The 16,958-nt window shown below is 35.5% G+C and overlaps 4 protein-coding genes across 4 annotated transcripts; 3 read left to right on the forward strand and 1 right to left on the reverse strand.

Moving 5' to 3' along the window:
- The first annotated feature begins 221 nt into the window (after positions 1-221).
- LOC147555431 (putative voltage-gated potassium channel subunit beta) lies at positions 222-981 on the forward strand. Its single transcript, XM_086657807.1, has 2 exons — positions 222-854; positions 973-981. The coding sequence occupies exons 1-2, from the start codon at positions 291-293 to the stop codon at positions 979-981; spliced, it is 573 nt and encodes a 190-aa protein (XP_086513933.1). The 5' UTR covers positions 222-290.
- A 52-nt stretch (positions 982-1,033) lies between these two features.
- Positions 1,034-5,208, forward strand: LOC147555432 (putative voltage-gated potassium channel subunit beta). The gene is made up of 4 exons (XM_086663332.1): positions 1,034-1,890; positions 2,878-3,018; positions 4,387-4,551; positions 4,753-5,208. The coding sequence occupies exons 1-4, from the start codon at positions 1,327-1,329 to the stop codon at positions 4,864-4,866; spliced, it is 984 nt and encodes a 327-aa protein (XP_086519458.1). The 5' UTR covers positions 1,034-1,326; the 3' UTR covers positions 4,867-5,208.
- A 1,344-nt stretch (positions 5,209-6,552) lies between these two features.
- On the forward strand, positions 6,553-10,495 carry LOC147555433 (putative kinase-like protein TMKL1). Its single transcript, XM_086662957.1, has 2 exons — positions 6,553-8,454; positions 9,643-10,495. Exons 1-2 carry the CDS (start codon positions 7,056-7,058, stop codon positions 10,281-10,283), a joined length of 2,040 nt encoding a protein of 679 aa, XP_086519083.1. The 5' UTR covers positions 6,553-7,055; the 3' UTR covers positions 10,284-10,495.
- Positions 10,496-10,741: 246 nt separating this feature from the next.
- On the reverse strand, positions 10,742-16,632 carry LOC147555434 (putative pectate lyase 8). Its single transcript, XM_086662958.1, has 7 exons — positions 16,355-16,632; positions 15,811-15,861; positions 14,967-15,041; positions 11,974-12,616; positions 11,780-11,883; positions 11,546-11,684; positions 10,742-11,454 (listed from the first exon to the last, which is right to left on the reverse strand). The coding sequence occupies exons 1-7, from the start codon at positions 16,456-16,458 to the stop codon at positions 11,233-11,235; spliced, it is 1,338 nt and encodes a 445-aa protein (XP_086519084.1). The 5' UTR covers positions 16,459-16,632; the 3' UTR covers positions 10,742-11,232.
- Positions 16,633-16,958: the final 326 nt, after the last annotated feature.

The following is a 16,958-nucleotide window of genomic DNA, read 5'->3' on the forward strand; positions in this document are numbered from 1 at the left end:
ATCATACATAAATAGTAAATCTTATGAAATCTAATAAGTCTAGTTAATTCAGACACAAAATCAGATTTCACATCTGACTACTAGAAAAAAAAACCCTAATTAAACCGAGTCCACGGCCGATCATCAACCACGTGGAAACACATGACCAGTAGAATCCCCTGTTCTAACTTATATTAAAAATAAAAAGAGACATTCCTCTTCCATCTCATTACTACTACTATCTCTTCTTCCTCTGTCAAATAGAATTTCAGATCTAGAGAGAGAAAATCAAACACTACCCATTAAAGAAGATGCAGTATAAGAACTTGGGTAGATCTGGATTAAGAGTAAGCCAACTCTCATATGGAGCTTGGGTAACATTTGGAAATCAATTAGATGTTAAAGAAGCAAAATCACTTCTTCAAGTTTGTAAAGATAATGGTGTTAATTTCTTTGATAATGCTGAAGTTTATGCTAATGGTAGAGCTGAAGAAATTATGGGTCAATCAATTAAAGAATTAGGTTGGAAAAGATCAGATATTGTTATATCAACAAAGTTATTTTGGGGTGGATCAGGTCCTAATGATAAAGGATTATCTCGTAAACATATAATTGAAGGAACTAAATCATCATTAAAGAGATTAGAAATGGATTATGTTGATATATTATATTGTCATAGACCTGATATTTCAACACCTATTGAAGAAACAGTTAGGGCTATGAATTATGTCATTGATAATGGTTGGGCATTTTATTGGGGTACAAGTGAATGGTCTGCTCAACAAATTACTGAAGCTTGGGCTGTTGCTGAAAGATTAGATCTTGTTGGTCCTATTGTTGAACAACCTGAGTATAATCTTCTTTCTAGGCATAAGGTATATTTTTTTTGTTGTTTATTTGAGTTTATGTTCTTACCCTTAATCTTAAATTAGGTATGTAATCTAGATACATGATTAAATTTGATAGTGTTGTTTGATTTTGATGATTATCTAGCTAGTGTGAGATTGATTAGGTTTTGAATGGATTATTAGATGATTGAGTTAGGTTTTGCTAGAATGTTAGATTTCACATCTGACTACTAGAAAAAAACCCTAATCAAACCGAGTCAACGGCCGATCATCAACCACGTGGAAACACATGACCAGTAGAATACAAAAAATGCTCACCCAGCTCACACATCCAAATATCATCCGAAATTCGAGATATTTTATATCATTAATTTTATATTAAAAAAAGAGACATTCCTCTTCCATCTCTTTACTTCTATCTCTTCTTCCTCTGCAACAAATCAAATAGAATTTCAGATCTAGAGAGAGAGAGAAAATCAAACACTACCCATTACAGAAGATGCAATATAAGAACTTGGGTAGATCTGGATTAAGAGTAAGCCAACTCTCATATGGAGCTTGGGTAACATTTGGAAATCAATTAGATGTTAAAGAAGCAAAATCACTTCTTCAAGTTTGTAAAGATAATGGTGTTAATTTCTTTGATAATGCTGAAGTTTATGCTAATGGTAGAGCTGAAGAAATTATGGGTCAATCAATTAAAGAATTAGGTTGGAAAAGATCAGATATTGTTATATCAACAAAGTTATTTTGGGGTGGATCAGGTCCTAATGATAAAGGATTATCTCGTAAACATATAATTGAAGGAACTAAATCATCATTAAAGAGATTAGAAATGGATTATGTTGATATATTATATTGTCATAGACCTGATATTTCAACACCTATTGAAGAAACAGTTAGGGCTATGAATTATGTCATTGATAATGGTTGGGCATTTTATTGGGGTACAAGTGAATGGTCTGCTCAACAAATTACTGAAGCTTGGGCTGTTGCTGAAAGATTAGATCTTGTTGGTCCTATTGTTGAACAACCTGAGTATAATCTTCTTTCTAGGCATAAGGTATATTTTTTTGTTGTTTATTTGAGTTTATGTTCTTACCCTTAATCTGAAATTAGGTATGTAATCTAGATACATGATGAAATTTGATAGTGTTGTTTGATTTTGATGATTATCTAGCTAGTGTGAGATTTGATTAGATTTTGGATGGGTTAGTTGATTGAGTTAGAGTGAAGATAATAATGGATTATTAGATGATTGAGTTAGGTTTTGCTAGAATCTTGGTTTATACCACGGCATTGCATACTATGGCGTTTAGGCAATGTTAAGCATGTGGGAAAGGAATGCCATTGCCAGGAATATCAATCTGTCAATGTGATTCCGGTAACTGCAATATCTTAAAGCAGTGTTAGGTTTGGTTATGAATTTAATCAATGGAGATTGATTCCCTCTCGAGTGGAACAACATTCTCCTTAGGAATGTGATTCTTGATACATCGTGCGCCAAACATCATTGTGGAATGTGATTCCTAGTATTCGCATTCTGTTTCCGTGCCTCAAACATGGCCTTACTGCATTTTTGAAGGTTTTAAATAAAGCTGAAGACTGAAGTAATTGAGTTTCTCGATCTTTTACTACGTGTATCACCACGACAGTTTGCTTGAAATGCCATTAAGCAATCATAATGGTTGATAGCAAGGATCTCCAAGTTAACAGACATTAGGATGTCCAACAAACGAATAAAAGTAAAACATTGTTCATCACTCAAAAAATATATGATCTAAACAGAGTTGATTTTATAATGTAGACGAGACCTGGACAAGAAATGTCGGATGTTGAACTCATTATTTATCTTATTGTTGGTGGTATTTGTGAATACAATGTCAATGTTCGTTTGTAGTTTTGGTAGTGAAGTTATTGTAAAGTTACTTTCTACCATAGACAACGATTAAAGAGGCCTTTAATATAAAAACTCGTCGGGATTTTTAAAATTTACACAACATACTGATAATAAAAACTTACATGAAATTTGATATGTTCGTCGATGCAGGTTGAATCTGAGTATCTACCACTTTACACCAACTATGGTATTGGTCTTACTACATGGAGCCCATTAGCATCTGGTGTTCTGACTGGGAAGTACAGAGATGGAATTCCCCCAGACAGTAGGTTTGCCTTGGAAAATTACAAGGTAAATATTCTTTTTTTCATTTCTATCTTCTCTTTCGATTAAACATCACTAGTTACTAAGTTAATGTTTGTAAGTTCTCCTATAGTTGTACTTATGATAACCCTAGTTTGAACTTTGAAGATGGGAAGTTCTAAAGGTGCCCCACTTACACATGAACCCCCACAAATTTTGGCTGTGGAAGGACCGAGTATAACAGTAATACAGGGTGCTTTTAGAACTACCATTTGAAGATTCTAGCAAATTTAAGCACCCCCACTTGGTGAAACTAGCTTTATGGCAGAGAGAATTCAGTTTATCTTTTAAATCGCTTCCTCTTGACCGTACAATGCTACAACTTGATTGAGTGAACTACACATTTTTCTACTTAGATCATCTTATCTTTTACTAAATGAGAAGTAAAAGAAATAGTTCTTCAATCTCTCCCTTGTTATTCTGTCGAGTTTAGTATGGAAAAGAGAGCAGGGTGGAGATAAATAAGTAATTTTGTTCATAGAAATGCAGATAAAATTCGTAGAACATTAGTCTCCGCTTGTTAAATCTTGAGCCTCCACTTTGAAAGATATGAAGTTACATTTATTTGTTTAGGCAGCTTGAGAAGCTAATTAATGAAGTATAATCTTGATTATGTTGGAGAAAGATCACACACGATACTAGCTTTACATGAGAGTTGTGGTTAGAGTTAGTAGTTACCATTCTTTTAAGAGAGGTTGGCCTCGTAATGGGTGCGGTCTTGGCCCTTATTCTTCCCAAGTGGTTTTTGGCTTTTCTCACCCCAGAAGCTAGCTCAAGAGTTGAGGTTGTTGCTCATACTTACAGTGTGACCATCATCCCCTCGAACAACCAATGTGGGACAAATATGGCAATTTTTCCCTTCACACACAAGGTCCTGGAAGAGTGTCTTCCCGCTCCACAATGGGGGTTGAAAGAAACCTGGGCTCAGATACCATTTTGTGGATGTAGTTTAGGGATTCCCTTGCCCCAAAGTGGTCTTGCACCCCAAAAGCTAGCTCAAAGGTGGGTTTCCCCCTCCCTCCACAACCAATGTGGGACAAATCCAACAGTCCTTTCTTGTTCTTCGACTCACAGGACATCTTTAATATTTCCAACTACTAGTAGACGACGTGTGAGTGTGTGCTGTCATATGAAAGTGTAGAAACTTATCTGAAGTTGACCATATTGTCCAAACTCTTAAACCCCCCAAAAAGGAAGGAGAAACGCGAAAGTGTCTTTCAATTCTACTCACGTAAAGTGCAGTATCCAGAGTTATGTGCTCGTCACTGATATACGTAGAGATTCCGGACTTCTCATACTGGTTGCTACTACTGTAAAATGATGGAACAGATTTCTGAAGTACTGTTTTCCTTGTAGAACCTTGCAAGCAGATCGCTGGTTGACGATGTGCTCAAAAAAGTCGATGCGTTGGAACCTATTGCGGATGAGCTGAATGTGCCTCTATCTCAACTCGCCATTGCATGGTGTGCATCAAACCCTAATGTTTCATCGGTTATAACTGGTGCTACAAAAGAGTCTCAAGTAAGTTAGATTCAACTTGGTTCTCATCAAATTCAACCTTTCTTTTTTGTGTTTCTCTTTACGCATATTCAAATAAAAACCCTTTTTGATAACTTAGGAAGACGTGTCCCACTGACGAATTTTCTCACTTCGTGTCTCCGTATACTGACTCTCGAATACTCAGAATTGATAATCCGAAATTTTGTATTCCTACTAATGCAGATTGTGGAAAACCTAAAAGCCGTTGAAGTAATTCCAAGGCTTACTCCTCAAATTCTAGAGAGGATCGACGCGATATTCCAAAACAAGCCCAAACGTCCGGAATCTTACAGGTAAACAGAAAACCAGAAAACTCAACTTCCCATTGTTTTCAGAAGAGAGCAAAACCTTAAGTTATTTTCATGACAATCTTAGTAGTATAATTTATTTAGCAAAGTCAATATCTATTTTTTCTCAATGGAGATAGTTTCGTATTTGAATAGTAAGATTATCGGGAGACCTGAGTTCAGAATTTGAGTAGTCAAAACCAGTAGTATAATATGTCTTTCAAATGATGTTGGTTGGTTTGTTTTTAATTTAGTGATTATGGTACTTTGTTAGTGGTGTTTTTGGATTGGAGTATAGCTAATATGATTGTTTATTCAGACATTTCAGTTAATTATAATTGTTTTGTTATAATTGGTTTTTGTCTTTTTTTTTATTCTAAATATTTCTTCCAAGCAACGGCTAGTTTGTCCGTTATGTTACCGTTGGGAAGGTGATGAAGAAACAAGGAGTGAAATACTTGTCTAGTGGGCTTGTTATGGTGGATAATATTGGCCCACCTCGAGGGCGCATTGGCCCACATGGGCTCCTACCATCGATAAAGATAAAACACAGGGAATCACATTTGTATTTGAATTTTAATTGACAAGGTATTGGGATCAAACAGAGTTTTTGAGATCTAATGAACCCCGAGGAGCGGGCTGGTTTGTTTGATTCGAATATTTTTGTGTTGTTTCATTAATTTTAAGAATTATGGTAGCAACTCTCTCACTTAATCCTGGTAGCACTTTAAAACTCGAGCACTACGTGTTAGAAATTCGAGTGTCCATGATAAGTTTGGGGGTTCTTAGACACTATATTTCCAACCATATTTATTGGTAAGTTGAAAGAGGTAATATAGAAATATGTGCAATGAATTAGCTGTCTAAATTGACAGATGAATGATGGAATATATGTAGCAGTGTGGCACTACTTCCACACACTTGCTAATTCAGGTGAAACTAGTCCTATAAGAAATTACTTTTGCTCCTGTACTGTCCTTGTTGAAAGATCTACTGCTGCCACAAACATGAGAGAGAGATAGAGCTACTATTGTAGAGAGAGAGAGAGAGAGAGAGAGAGAGAGAGAGAGAGAGAGAGAGAGAATATTGTAATATTGTAAAGTTAATATGCATATGCTCTTTATGTTATTATTATACATGAAATGAAATGAGAGGACAAGGAGGAGAAAAGAAAAATGTTAAAGTAAAAGAGAAATGCACAAGGAAAAGTAAATAGGTATTTGTAAGGCTTTTGAAAAGAAGCAGAAGAAGATAATGATATCTTTTGCCTAAAGGTTTAAGTTAATGTTTCTTTCAATTATTACAACACTCCACAAAAGAGATCAGAGGTTTTAAATTTCAATAGGACATTTTTTAAATTAAGATTGCTACAACTGCGAAGGGAGATGGACATGGATCATGGTGTGGCAGATGGGACATAAAATCGGCACACACATGACCCGTGTAAGAACTTGCGTCGTGATTGGGCACGCGACCAATGTCCCATCGTCTCCAACCAGGCTGGATGCTCCATAAGAGCAGCTGGAGGCCCTGGCCTTTTTTTTCTCTCCTACCTCCAAAGAAGAGCGTGCAAGAAAAAACCATAACTTTGTTCACATTTTAGACGTGTTCTTTTCCCTTGAAGCTATTATTTTATATCAACATCCATGATGACTTGTTTCTAGGTCGATACTTATTAGATGTCATTATATCTACCATATCATTATGATATTAACTAAAATCAACTATCCATATCGTTGGATGTGTTTTGAGTATAGGTCGATATCTAATTCAATTTGCAATTTAAGAACCAAAAGTTTGATTTAGTCTGCTTATTTTCTGCCCCTAGTTGGTTTTTTATCAATGTAATGGCCCAATGTGTACCTAAATTTGTTTCGAGAGAGAAAGAGGCGTTTGAATATTTTTTTTGTAATTTTGTTCTTCGTTTACAGAAAAATTATTGGGGATTGTTTTACTTGATTTGGATGATCTTCTTCTTGAGACATCGAAACGTCAAACCAGGATAACTCCTTAAATATAAAATACAACCTAAAGTATGAAATCAACATTCACACTATTGAAAGTTGAAAACATTGGAGAAGAGTATCAGAGTAGTAGGAGACAGTCAACAAAGTCCAAATTTTTTACTATTAAAGAAAAACACTTCACTCTCTCCTCTCTCTCTCTACTTTCTCTCTCTCTCTCTACTCTAGTTCATTCATGGCTACTCTGAAACAACAACAACTTTACCCTCTCTACATTTTCTTACTCTTATCTGTTTGTACAACATTTTCTCTTTCTCTCACTAAAACACCAACTTCTTCATCAGATGTTGAACTTCTCTTAACAAAGATCAAACCTTCACTTGAAGGAACTTCAGAGAATCTTGTGTTATCTTCTTGGAACCCATCTGTTCCTTTATGTCAATGGAGAGGATTAACTTGGGTTTTCTCTAATGGTTCTCTTCTTCAATGTGATGACCTAACTTCACCTCAAAGAAACAATCTTTCTCTCTATAAAAACCCATTTCTTCAACTTCTCTATCTTCAACTTCCATCTGCAAATCTTTCAGGTGAAATCCCAAAAGAAATTGGTCAACTTTCTTCTTTAACAAATTTGTTTCTTGGTGTTAACTCACTTAAAGGTATAATCCCTCTTGAGCTTGGTTATAGTGTTTCTCTATCTAATATTGATTTGGGTAGTAATCTTTTAAGTGGGTCTTTTCCTACTTCAATTTGGAACCTTTGTGATAAACTTGTTTCAATTAGGGTTAGCAACAATAATCTTTCAAGTAATCTTCCTCAACCAGCATTATTACCTAACTCAACTTGCAAGAATTTAGAAGTTTTAGATTTGAGTAATAACAAATTTAATGGAGAATTTCCTGAATTCATTACTAAGTTTCATGGTTTAAAAGAGCTTGATTTAGGGAACAATCAGTTTTATGGGTCAATACCAGAAACCCTAAATGAGTTGTTAAACCTTGAAAAATTGAATCTTTCTTATAATAACTTTAGTGGGGTTTTACCAAATTTTGAAGATTCAAAGTTTATAGCTGAAAATTTTGAAGGAAACAATCTAGGGCTTTGTGGGTACCCATTAAGGAAATGTAGTAAGAAAAGTAGTTCTGGTTTAAGTTCAGGTGGAATTGCAGTTCTTGTGATTGGATTAATGACAGGATTAGTAGTTTCGGCTTCTATATTAATAGGTTATGTTCAAGGAAGGAAAAGAAAGAATAAAAGAGGAAATGAAGATGAAATTGAAGAAGGTGGCGAAGAAGATGAACATGGTGGAAATGAAGGAAAGCTAGTTTTGTTTCAAGGAGCTGAACATTTAACCCTAGAAGATGTGTTGAATGCTACTGGTCAAGTAATGGAGAAAACGAATTACGGAACCGTTTATAAAGCTAAACTTGCAGATGGAGGGACTATTGCTCTTAGGTTATTGAGAGAAGGTACTTGTAAAGAAAGTAGTGTTTGTTTACCTATAGTAAGGCAATTAGGTCGAGTTAGACATGAAAATTTGGTTCCTCTTAGAGCTTTCTATCAAGGTCAAAGAGGGGAGAAGCTTCTCATTTATGATTATCTTCCAAACAAGACTTTACATGATCTTCTTCATGGTAAGTTGCATTTTCAACTCTCTTCTCTATCATTTGAGTTCCTTATAATTTTGATGAAAATTCTCGGTGTTATTTTTACTTGTATTACAATGAAGAAATGGCAATGTTGGGTTGACAAAATCTTTCTTGACCCATTTATGAACATAGGTCATCTGACAATTGGTTTTACTGGTTTCAAGATTTGGAGATGAATAACTCCGTAAAATGTGAATAATGGATTGTCAGATGATCCTGTGTCAGATAATGGGTCTCAAAAACTTGTGTCTGTATTGTTTGTGAACCCAAGAAATCCTTTGCCTTTGTTTCAAATCGAATTTCAAATGGAGGAATTACAAGGATATTTAGAAATAGATAGATCTCGACAACAAGACTTCCTATATCCACTTCTCCTTCAGGAGTATATTTATGCACTTGCTCATGATCATGGTTTAAATAGATCAATTCCTTATGAAACTGTGAAAAATGTAGGTTATGACAATAAATCCAGTTCACTGCTTGTGAAACGTTTAATTACTCGAATGTATCAACAGAAGTATTTGATTATTTCGGCTAATGTTTTTAAACAATCTAGCATTGTCGAAAGACATTAATTAGACTCGTATATTTATAGAGGCGGATAAGATTAGCGTAATCTAAGATGAATGGTGTTAAGTTTGTGGACATCCAACTCAAAACCATTAGCATGAGGGGGGATGACCCTTTGTCATGACAGTACCCTTTGTCTAATGCCTATTTGAGACTAATTTTCACACGTCTTCTTCACATGTGATATTCTGTTGAGCCTCATACTTGACTTTTTGTTGGGTATCGTGGAGCATGAATGGTGTTAAGTTTGTGGACATCCAACTCAAAACCAATTGGCATGAGGGGGGGGTGACCCTTTGTCATGAGAGTACCCTTTGTCTAATGCCTATTTGAGACTAATTTCACACGTCTTCTTCACGTGTGATGTTCTGTTGAGCCTCAGACGTGACTTTTTGTTGGGTATCGTGGAGCATGTTTTGACGTTGACCTATCACGTAAGGACCTAGCTTTGGTACCATGTTTAGTTTGTGACTAATTGGTTTTGTGTTAGATGTTCGCAACCTTAACCAATGGCATCGATCTAGAACTCTTTTATCTTATCAAATTGTTGGTAATCTCTCTAACTTATTATTTAAATACGATGTTGATGTTCTTATGATTCAGATACTAGAACGGGGAAGCCTATGCTTAATTGGGCTCGAAGACACAAGATTGCATTGGATATAGCTAGAGGACTAGCATATCTGCACACAGGCTTGGAGACACCCATAACCCACGGAAATGTTAGATCTAAAAATGTGTTGGTGGACGAATTCTTCGTATCCAGAGTTACCGAGTTTGGGCTAGACAAATTAATGGTTCCTGCAGTCACAGACGAGATGATTTCAATTGCAAAATCCGATGGATATAAAGCACCCGAACTTCAGAAAATGAAAAAGTGCAACTCAAGAACTGATGTTTATGCATTTGGAATACTTTTGCTTGAGATATTGCTAGGGAAGAAACCCGGCAGCGACGGAAGAAGTGGGGAGTTTGTGGATTTACCAGCATTGGTGAAAGTTGCAGTGTTGGAAGAAACAACAATGGAGGTTTTCGATGTTATGATTTTGAAGGGAATAAGGAGTCCAATGGAAGAAGGATTAGTTCAAGCATTGAAGCTTGCTATGGGTTGTTGTGCTCCGGTTGCCACGGTTAGACCTAATATGGATGAAGTCGTTAAACAGTTAGAGGAGAATCGACCTAGAAACCGATCTGCTTTGTATAGTCCGACTGAAACGAGGAGCGAAATAGGTACACCATTTTAGTCTTTGTGACTTACTTTATCTCTCTATAAAGATGGTTAGGTTATTATGTTATGTAATATGGATGTGGTTCGATGAAAGTAAACGATTAGTCATGTTCAAGATGATATTATGTTAAGGACTAGTTAGCTTTATAGATGTTAAATAGTTGTAAGGATCAATTTGTATAAGAAGTATTAAAAGTAGTATCAGAAAACTCAAAAGTTGATGCTTCATTCCAAGTTCTAACCCATCAAAGTAGATATCATTTGATTCTGGGTGAAGGTATTGTTTGTTTTCTCGAGGTCACATCTGAAATCTGACTCAAGGTCTGATTGAATCAAGTCAGATTTTAGAATGTTTGTCTTTGTCTGACTTGTGATGTCTAACTCGTTTGAAACTTTGAGTTGTGGGTTGATTTTGGGTCCATTTGAATCAGACGAAATAAATTCAGACTAGTTAGATCAGATGAGAGAGGGAGAGACAGTAACAATTGTTTTTCCACTAATAATGAGAATTAACATCCAATCTATGCACGTATTTGACTTCTTTTAAAATCAACAAAGATGAAAATAAAAAACAAAAGAGAAAAAAATCATATCATGATTCAGTCCATGTAAAACCAATCAACAAAGAAGATAGACGAACGAGCACTGAACATAGGAGTAGATAAACAAGAACAACGCTTCTGTACTTGCTTCAAGAATTAGGGTTTCTTTTTGCAGACGAAACAAGCCGAGGTTGAGCTATGGAGAAGGTTACGAAAAGGATAATGGATATGGGTGGGGATACAGATGAAATGATGAACAGAGGAAGAAGATAATTTGAGATAAGATGAAAATGGGGGATGAAATGGATTACTTGGAACTGATTACTGACTTTGGTAGAGATTGCTGCTATTTATATCTTATATATTTATATATATATATATATATATATATATAGAAAGAAAATTTAAAAGGGATTTTTTTTACTAGCACTGGTTACCCCGACGGCAATTAAGAGCACCGGCACCGGCAGTAATGGTGCCAACCAAGGATGAAGATTTAGCACCAAGACTAGAAGCTCTAGCGTAACTCGATGAAGCTCCAGCTCCTGATGGTATGAAAAAAGCCCCATTCAGAAGCAAATCTCCTTCGGATCTCCAGTTCCAATTCTTCCAACTTCCAGCATCTGTGTCTACTCTTTTTGTTACCTGCAATTCCCAAAACCATTAAAACCCATAACAAAATTTGATTCTGCTTCGAATTATACAGATCAAGAGAGATGAAGTTTTTGTTTTTTACCTCCTTGGCGAAAGGGTTAACTGGGGCGAGGTATCGGTTTCCTTGACTGTTGATAGTTGGTTCTGCACTTCCACCGATTGCGTACATTTCCCAATGGGTATAGTCGTTGTTTACCACATGGAAGTATCCGTGTCTACACCTGCAGAATTTTCGGATTCATATTATTGATTCAAATTAACTTAAAGAAGGTAATGGAAAATTCTTATGAAATGTTAGATGAAATATTTTCTTTACCTTGGCATTCTTTGAATTAGACCTTCTCCAAAGTGGTTATATGCTATGGTTACTTGCATTTGCTTGTCTCTAACATAAGAGTCACTGTGACCTAACAACATTACCTATTTACATATGCAATTACAAATTAGTGGTTAATTGTATGAATCGAAATTTTTTCTTAGGTAAAAATATGAAAATGTGAGGGTTTTTACCTCATTGTGGTGAGTGAAGTAGTTGTTAGAGACGGTAATGGCGGTGGAGCCGATGACAGCATCGATAAGACCATCAGCACAGTTGGAGAGAGAATTATGATCAACCCAAATATGACTAGCTCCAAAGATGGAAATACCATCACCATCAGCCATTGTTCTCCATCCATAGTGACTTGGTGAGCTACGAACCAATGCATTTCCAGTGGGTTTACAGTCATGGATATGAAGTCCATGGATGATGATATTGGTAACAAATTGGATAGTAAGACAAGCTCCATTAGCAATATGAACATTTACTCCACGACCATCGATAGTCTTGAAACTATTCATAATAAGTTCCTGCTTTAGGGTTATGACCATGTCACGTTTGAATACGATCCAGAGTGGTTCGTCTTGGATGACAGCGTGTCTGAGGGTCCCAGGTCGTGGGTTAACAGCGTCATAGTCAGATGGGTCAGTGACAACATAGTAACGACCATCACGACCGCCAATGGCATTTCGTCCGAACCCAATTCCACAGTCAGCTAATTTCTTACGATTTCTTTGCCAGTTTTGATCACATCTCCAACAATCATCGATTGGGTTTCCTGTTGCACAACTGAAGTAGCCCAAGTTCCTTCTTTCTGTACTATTATGGATTGCCCTGTTTATTCACACAAGAGTTTAAGACAAAATCAATAAAAAAAACATTTTACTTAGAGTTGGAAAACTAAGTAGTACCTAAAAACAAGTAACAAACAAAAGCATGTGCATAAATAAACAATATCAAAAGTGGGTACCAGATCTAACATACAGTAATAAGTCATATGAACACGGATTGATACGGAATTTTGTTCTTTTTCTATCGAACATTGAATGAATGGGTTAGAATAAAAGTATGGTGGGGACGTCTCAGTGCTGGATGATGGTGTCGGTGGAAATTGCATTTTATGAAGTTAGGCAAGAAGAATTAATCGTAAGGTACGAAATAAATGCTATATCGAAGTTATGGAAAAAAAAGTAAGCTAGACTCATTTCCTGTTAGAGCTAGGTACCCACAGTCAGATATATTATCATATGAGAGGTCAAAGAATTGAATATGATTTCACACCAAATTTATATTCCAAGTCATAAATACTCATGTGACTCATTTTTTTTCATTTAAGACGTTGGGCAGTAATTTTAAGTTTGATTCCATTATGGGTTAGGCAAGATGATCTGAACTGAAGAACTCAACTATCCTGTTATCCAAGTAACATGAAAAGTTTCAGATCCAAACAATACAGTATAATAAATCTAAAATTGTAAGAAGAGACAAGGGAAAATTTTGGATCTCGTTTCTGTCACCATGTGAGGAAAATGACAAAGATTCGCTAACGGGTTTGTTTTGTTTCGTGTATGAAATATATACTATAAATTATTATTAGAAAAAACACTAATTAGAGTACTTTAATTTTTCCGATAAATAAAAACATCAAGGGAGCATCTCACGTGCCCTATCACTATAATGAAAAAGACAATAAACTAACTAAGTTTTGAGCCTATCTTTCTTTAGGCTCTCTAATTCCTACAATTAAACACCAAAATTCATCCCAGTCCGCCAGTCTAACATAATTCAAGCGAATAGATACCATAAATCAAGTAAATTATATAGTTTTTCTGGAACTATTTGAAACTAGATTTTCATCAGCAGAGAGACACATATATTACCATATAGCTAAAACATGGTGTATGGGAAAGACCTTTGTAGTTCAGTTATAGAATTGATCATTAGGCATTCAAAAGGTTCTTCAATCACATTTTAAAGGTTCGCAAGTTCAGTTATAGCTTTATGGTAAAGGCCTTTGCATAAAGTGGGACTTTTTAGTTATTGACCCACCATGTGGAAACATGATAATGAAACTTATTTCTGATTGGTAATTTTTATCAACCACAACCTCAACCTATGCTAAAGATCCAATGGGGTTGAAATCATAATCAAAATTGCTTTTGGGTACCGTTAACAAAAAAAAAAAAAATTGCTTTTGGGTGGGAGAGGAACCATGAGTGGGACCTAATAGGTTACACCACGTGGCTTTACTTGGACTATTGTCAGTGCAGATCAAGTTACCTTGGTCGTCAATTTATATTAACAGAAAAATGGGTTGGTTTTGGATAAGAAAGGGACTAGAAAAAGAAATATGAATACGTGATTGGTGGATCTCAAGACAATAGCATGTGCTAAAACTGTCTCTGGAAAGAGGAGAGGAAAAAGGGTCAATAGTTATGGGGAAAGGTCAATAGTTAAGGAGAAGAGAAAAAGGAAAATAGTGATTGATTCTGCAATATAAAAGTGAAATCACCTAACAAACATTTTGTGAATGTTAGAGTCTAAATCTAAGTAACAAAACTAATTGTTAAAATTTATCTGTGTTATTTGTGGTTCAATTATCGGAGAAACACTACTCGATACTTATCAAGGCCCCCTCTGAAAGATCATGGGTTAAGACTGAAAGTCGTGGCGGATTTTTCGAACCAAACAAAAATGAAATATGTAAAAGATACTAGTATATGTATATTGATTCGCAAGGTTTACCAAGTTTCTCTCCCAAGTCCTAATTAGTTCAAAAGGAGGGGAGATGAAGTTTGACTAACTACCTATCAGGTTATTTTACTTCACCAAGTGTTATAGCCAGGCATGTAAAATAAGCTACCAAGTTAGGTTTGAAGCAATAAATGCGCCTGGGTATATCACCTTTTAGAGGATCAAAGATAGGGACAAGGTAGGATTGGTAGGTATTGTTGTGAATAGGGTTTAAGGACCATGTGCCTTGTTCTTGTTACAGCGTACGTGTCATGTGAAGCCATTACTATGAAATTTGAACTCTAGTAGAAAGAAAAGCCCTAACCACCTCTCTCTATTTCAGTAATGAACACACAAGAATTTCAAGGAGTAAGTAAATTTTTGCCCTAATTGTGAATTTTAGTGTGCATTCCAGGAGAAATAATAAAAAGATTTAGAGAGAGAAACTCACATTTGGACTGAGGCAGCAACTTCATCTGGATTTTTAACAGCATGTACATTCCAGTACTCTTCAGTCTCCTCTGGTCTGAAATCACAAATACAAATAGAAATGTTAAGGGGAAAATTCATTAATTACTTGAAAACATCAAATGAAAATGAAATTAACAGAGAGTTAAACTCACAACAAAGAATAAAAGGAAATCAGAATTCAATTCTGATAACCCTATCTCAGACTTTCAGTTCTAGGGCATTGGCAATTTTTCTATGCCTATATTTCCTACTTAGGTCTCTGGAACAATGGGTCTTTGTCAATTTCTTGTACATTAAGCAATTTCAAAACCCTAGAGTCAAATTTGCTTCATAATTGAAGCAAAATGGGAATTACTTAATGCAAATTTGTCGGTGGTGGAAACAGAGTCATTAGAACATTACTGTATTAGAACTCATGAATCCACAGAACCCGACAGAAATTGGTAAAGCAATACCAATATCTCTCTACTCTGTTGCAAATAACATGCAGTAAGTACGGGAACCGACATTTACACTGCTCGAGAAAAAGAAACCCTAGAAATAAACCGAGGCGATCCGTCGGAGGAGTTTGGTTGTTTCGTACACATTATATATATTTAAATGACGAAAACAACCCTTGGAGTATCTTGACCATTAGAGACAGGAATAGAGGTAAATTTCAAGGAAATCTGGTAAAGAATCAGGGAGAATTTCGTCAATTGAAATTGTTAATTAAGAAAATGAAAAGCTGGATCAGCAAAAAAAAACTAACGTCCGGTATTCCAAATGGACGGCTTAGATCTTGTAATTAGAAGGCTGAAATTCTAAGTACTACTAAATCTCACCTCAGTTCCGCCATTGATGAATTCTGTAATTGCTCTGTTTCTGGTCGAATCCTTCAAAATTAACAAAAATTCTGAGTTTTCAATCACAAAATCTCTTAAACTAATGATCAAATTAGCCACAAACATTCCAGACTAATAAACATTTTGAATGAAAAATTCACTCAGATTGTGAAACTTTATGGATTAAACAGCTCGATTTAACTCATCCGAATCTAGAATACACGAAAAAACCTTCAAAACTCTGTAAAATCTCCACTAATAGAACACTGAAAGGTAAGAAAACACACTCAAATGTGTTGAGATTAGGAATCAACAGTGTAAAACAACAAATGTTGCCCTAATTCATCTAAACCTAGAACAGAAACTCTTAATTTGTGAAGAAACACACAAATAATCACATCTCATTAGCTCAATTCACATAATCTCATAAAAACCAGAGAAAATCAGCAAAACTATTTAGTTTTCTCAATTGAAATTTCTAACTCAATCAACTACATTGAAGTAAATCAAACTAAACACAGAGTAAGAAACCTAAAATGTATACCTCAAATCCGAATTTTCCTCTTTCTTATCATCCGCCATTACAGAAACAACAAACACTAACAAAACTAATAAACACAGAGAAGAACATCTCCTGAAAACCGCCATTGTTAGTTTCTCTTTCTAAAACTCTTTCTCTCTCTAGAAATCTCTTTCTCTCTTTCTCGCTCTAAAACTTTCTCTCTCTAGATCTGAAAGAGGAGAAGAGGGGGGAAAAATGTTAGTGTTGTGAGAGAGTAAATTCTAAACCAATAGAGTGAAAGAAAAACTCTCTTAAACGACTCTTTTTATAGAAGAACCGTTGCCTTATTATTTTCATTAACTAGAGGTACTAACTATGGTTAAGTTAATTATTAACTCGAGTTAACTAAGTATCTTACTACTGCTCTAACTGCCACTAACGGAATTCTAATTTTTTTTCTCTCTCTAAAAAAAGTTCAAGCGTGTGAAACAATTACGCCGTCACGTGTGAAAAATGTCGGCCACTACCATTCGATTTTTCTCCTCCCACTATTTTTACTGTACTGACACTTCAACGAATTATTACTTTTTTAACTGATGAAACAGAAAACTACTTTAACCTCCCACCTCTTTCCTTGATCGTTTTG

Source organism: Eschscholzia californica, unplaced genomic scaffold (genome assembly GCF_041429995.1).
Source record: "Eschscholzia californica isolate CP2 unplaced genomic scaffold, dmEscCali1.0.p SCAF_2, whole genome shotgun sequence".
Lineage (NCBI taxonomy): Eukaryota > Viridiplantae > Streptophyta > Magnoliopsida > Ranunculales > Papaveraceae > Eschscholzia > Eschscholzia californica.

What these genes read in the sequence shown, in the direction of transcription:
- LOC147555431 (XM_086657807.1), top strand. Translation starts at nt 291, where the DNA reads ATGCAGTATAAGAACTTGGGTAGATCTGGATTAAGAGTAAGCCAACTC.
- LOC147555432 (XM_086663332.1), top strand. Translation starts at nt 1,327, where the DNA reads ATGCAATATAAGAACTTGGGTAGATCTGGATTAAGAGTAAGCCAACTC. An exon ending in ATCTTCTTTCTAGGCATAAG is followed by an intron (nt 1,891 to 2,877) that starts GTATATTTTTTT and finishes TCGTCGATGCAG; the next exon opens with GTTGAATCTGAGTATCTACC. An exon ending in TTGCCTTGGAAAATTACAAG is followed by an intron (nt 3,019 to 4,386) that starts GTAAATATTCTT and finishes TTTTCCTTGTAG; the next exon opens with AACCTTGCAAGCAGATCGCT.
- LOC147555433 (XM_086662957.1), top strand. Translation starts at nt 7,056, where the DNA reads ATGGCTACTCTGAAACAACAACAACTTTACCCTCTCTACATTTTCTTA. An exon ending in TTTACATGATCTTCTTCATG is followed by an intron (nt 8,455 to 9,642) that starts GTAAGTTGCATT and finishes CTTATGATTCAG; the next exon opens with ATACTAGAACGGGGAAGCCT.
- LOC147555434 (XM_086662958.1), bottom strand. Translation starts at nt 16,458, where the DNA reads ATGGCGGTTTTCAGGAGATGTTCTTCTCTGTGTTTATTAGTTTTGTTA. An exon ending in ACTTCACTCACCACAATGAG is followed by an intron (nt 11,884 to 11,973) that starts GTAAAAACCCTC and finishes ATATGTAAATAG; the next exon opens with GTAATGTTGTTAGGTCACAG. An exon ending in CTAATTCAAAGAATGCCAAG is followed by an intron (nt 11,685 to 11,779) that starts GTAAAGAAAATA and finishes AAAATTCTGCAG; the next exon opens with GTGTAGACACGGATACTTCC.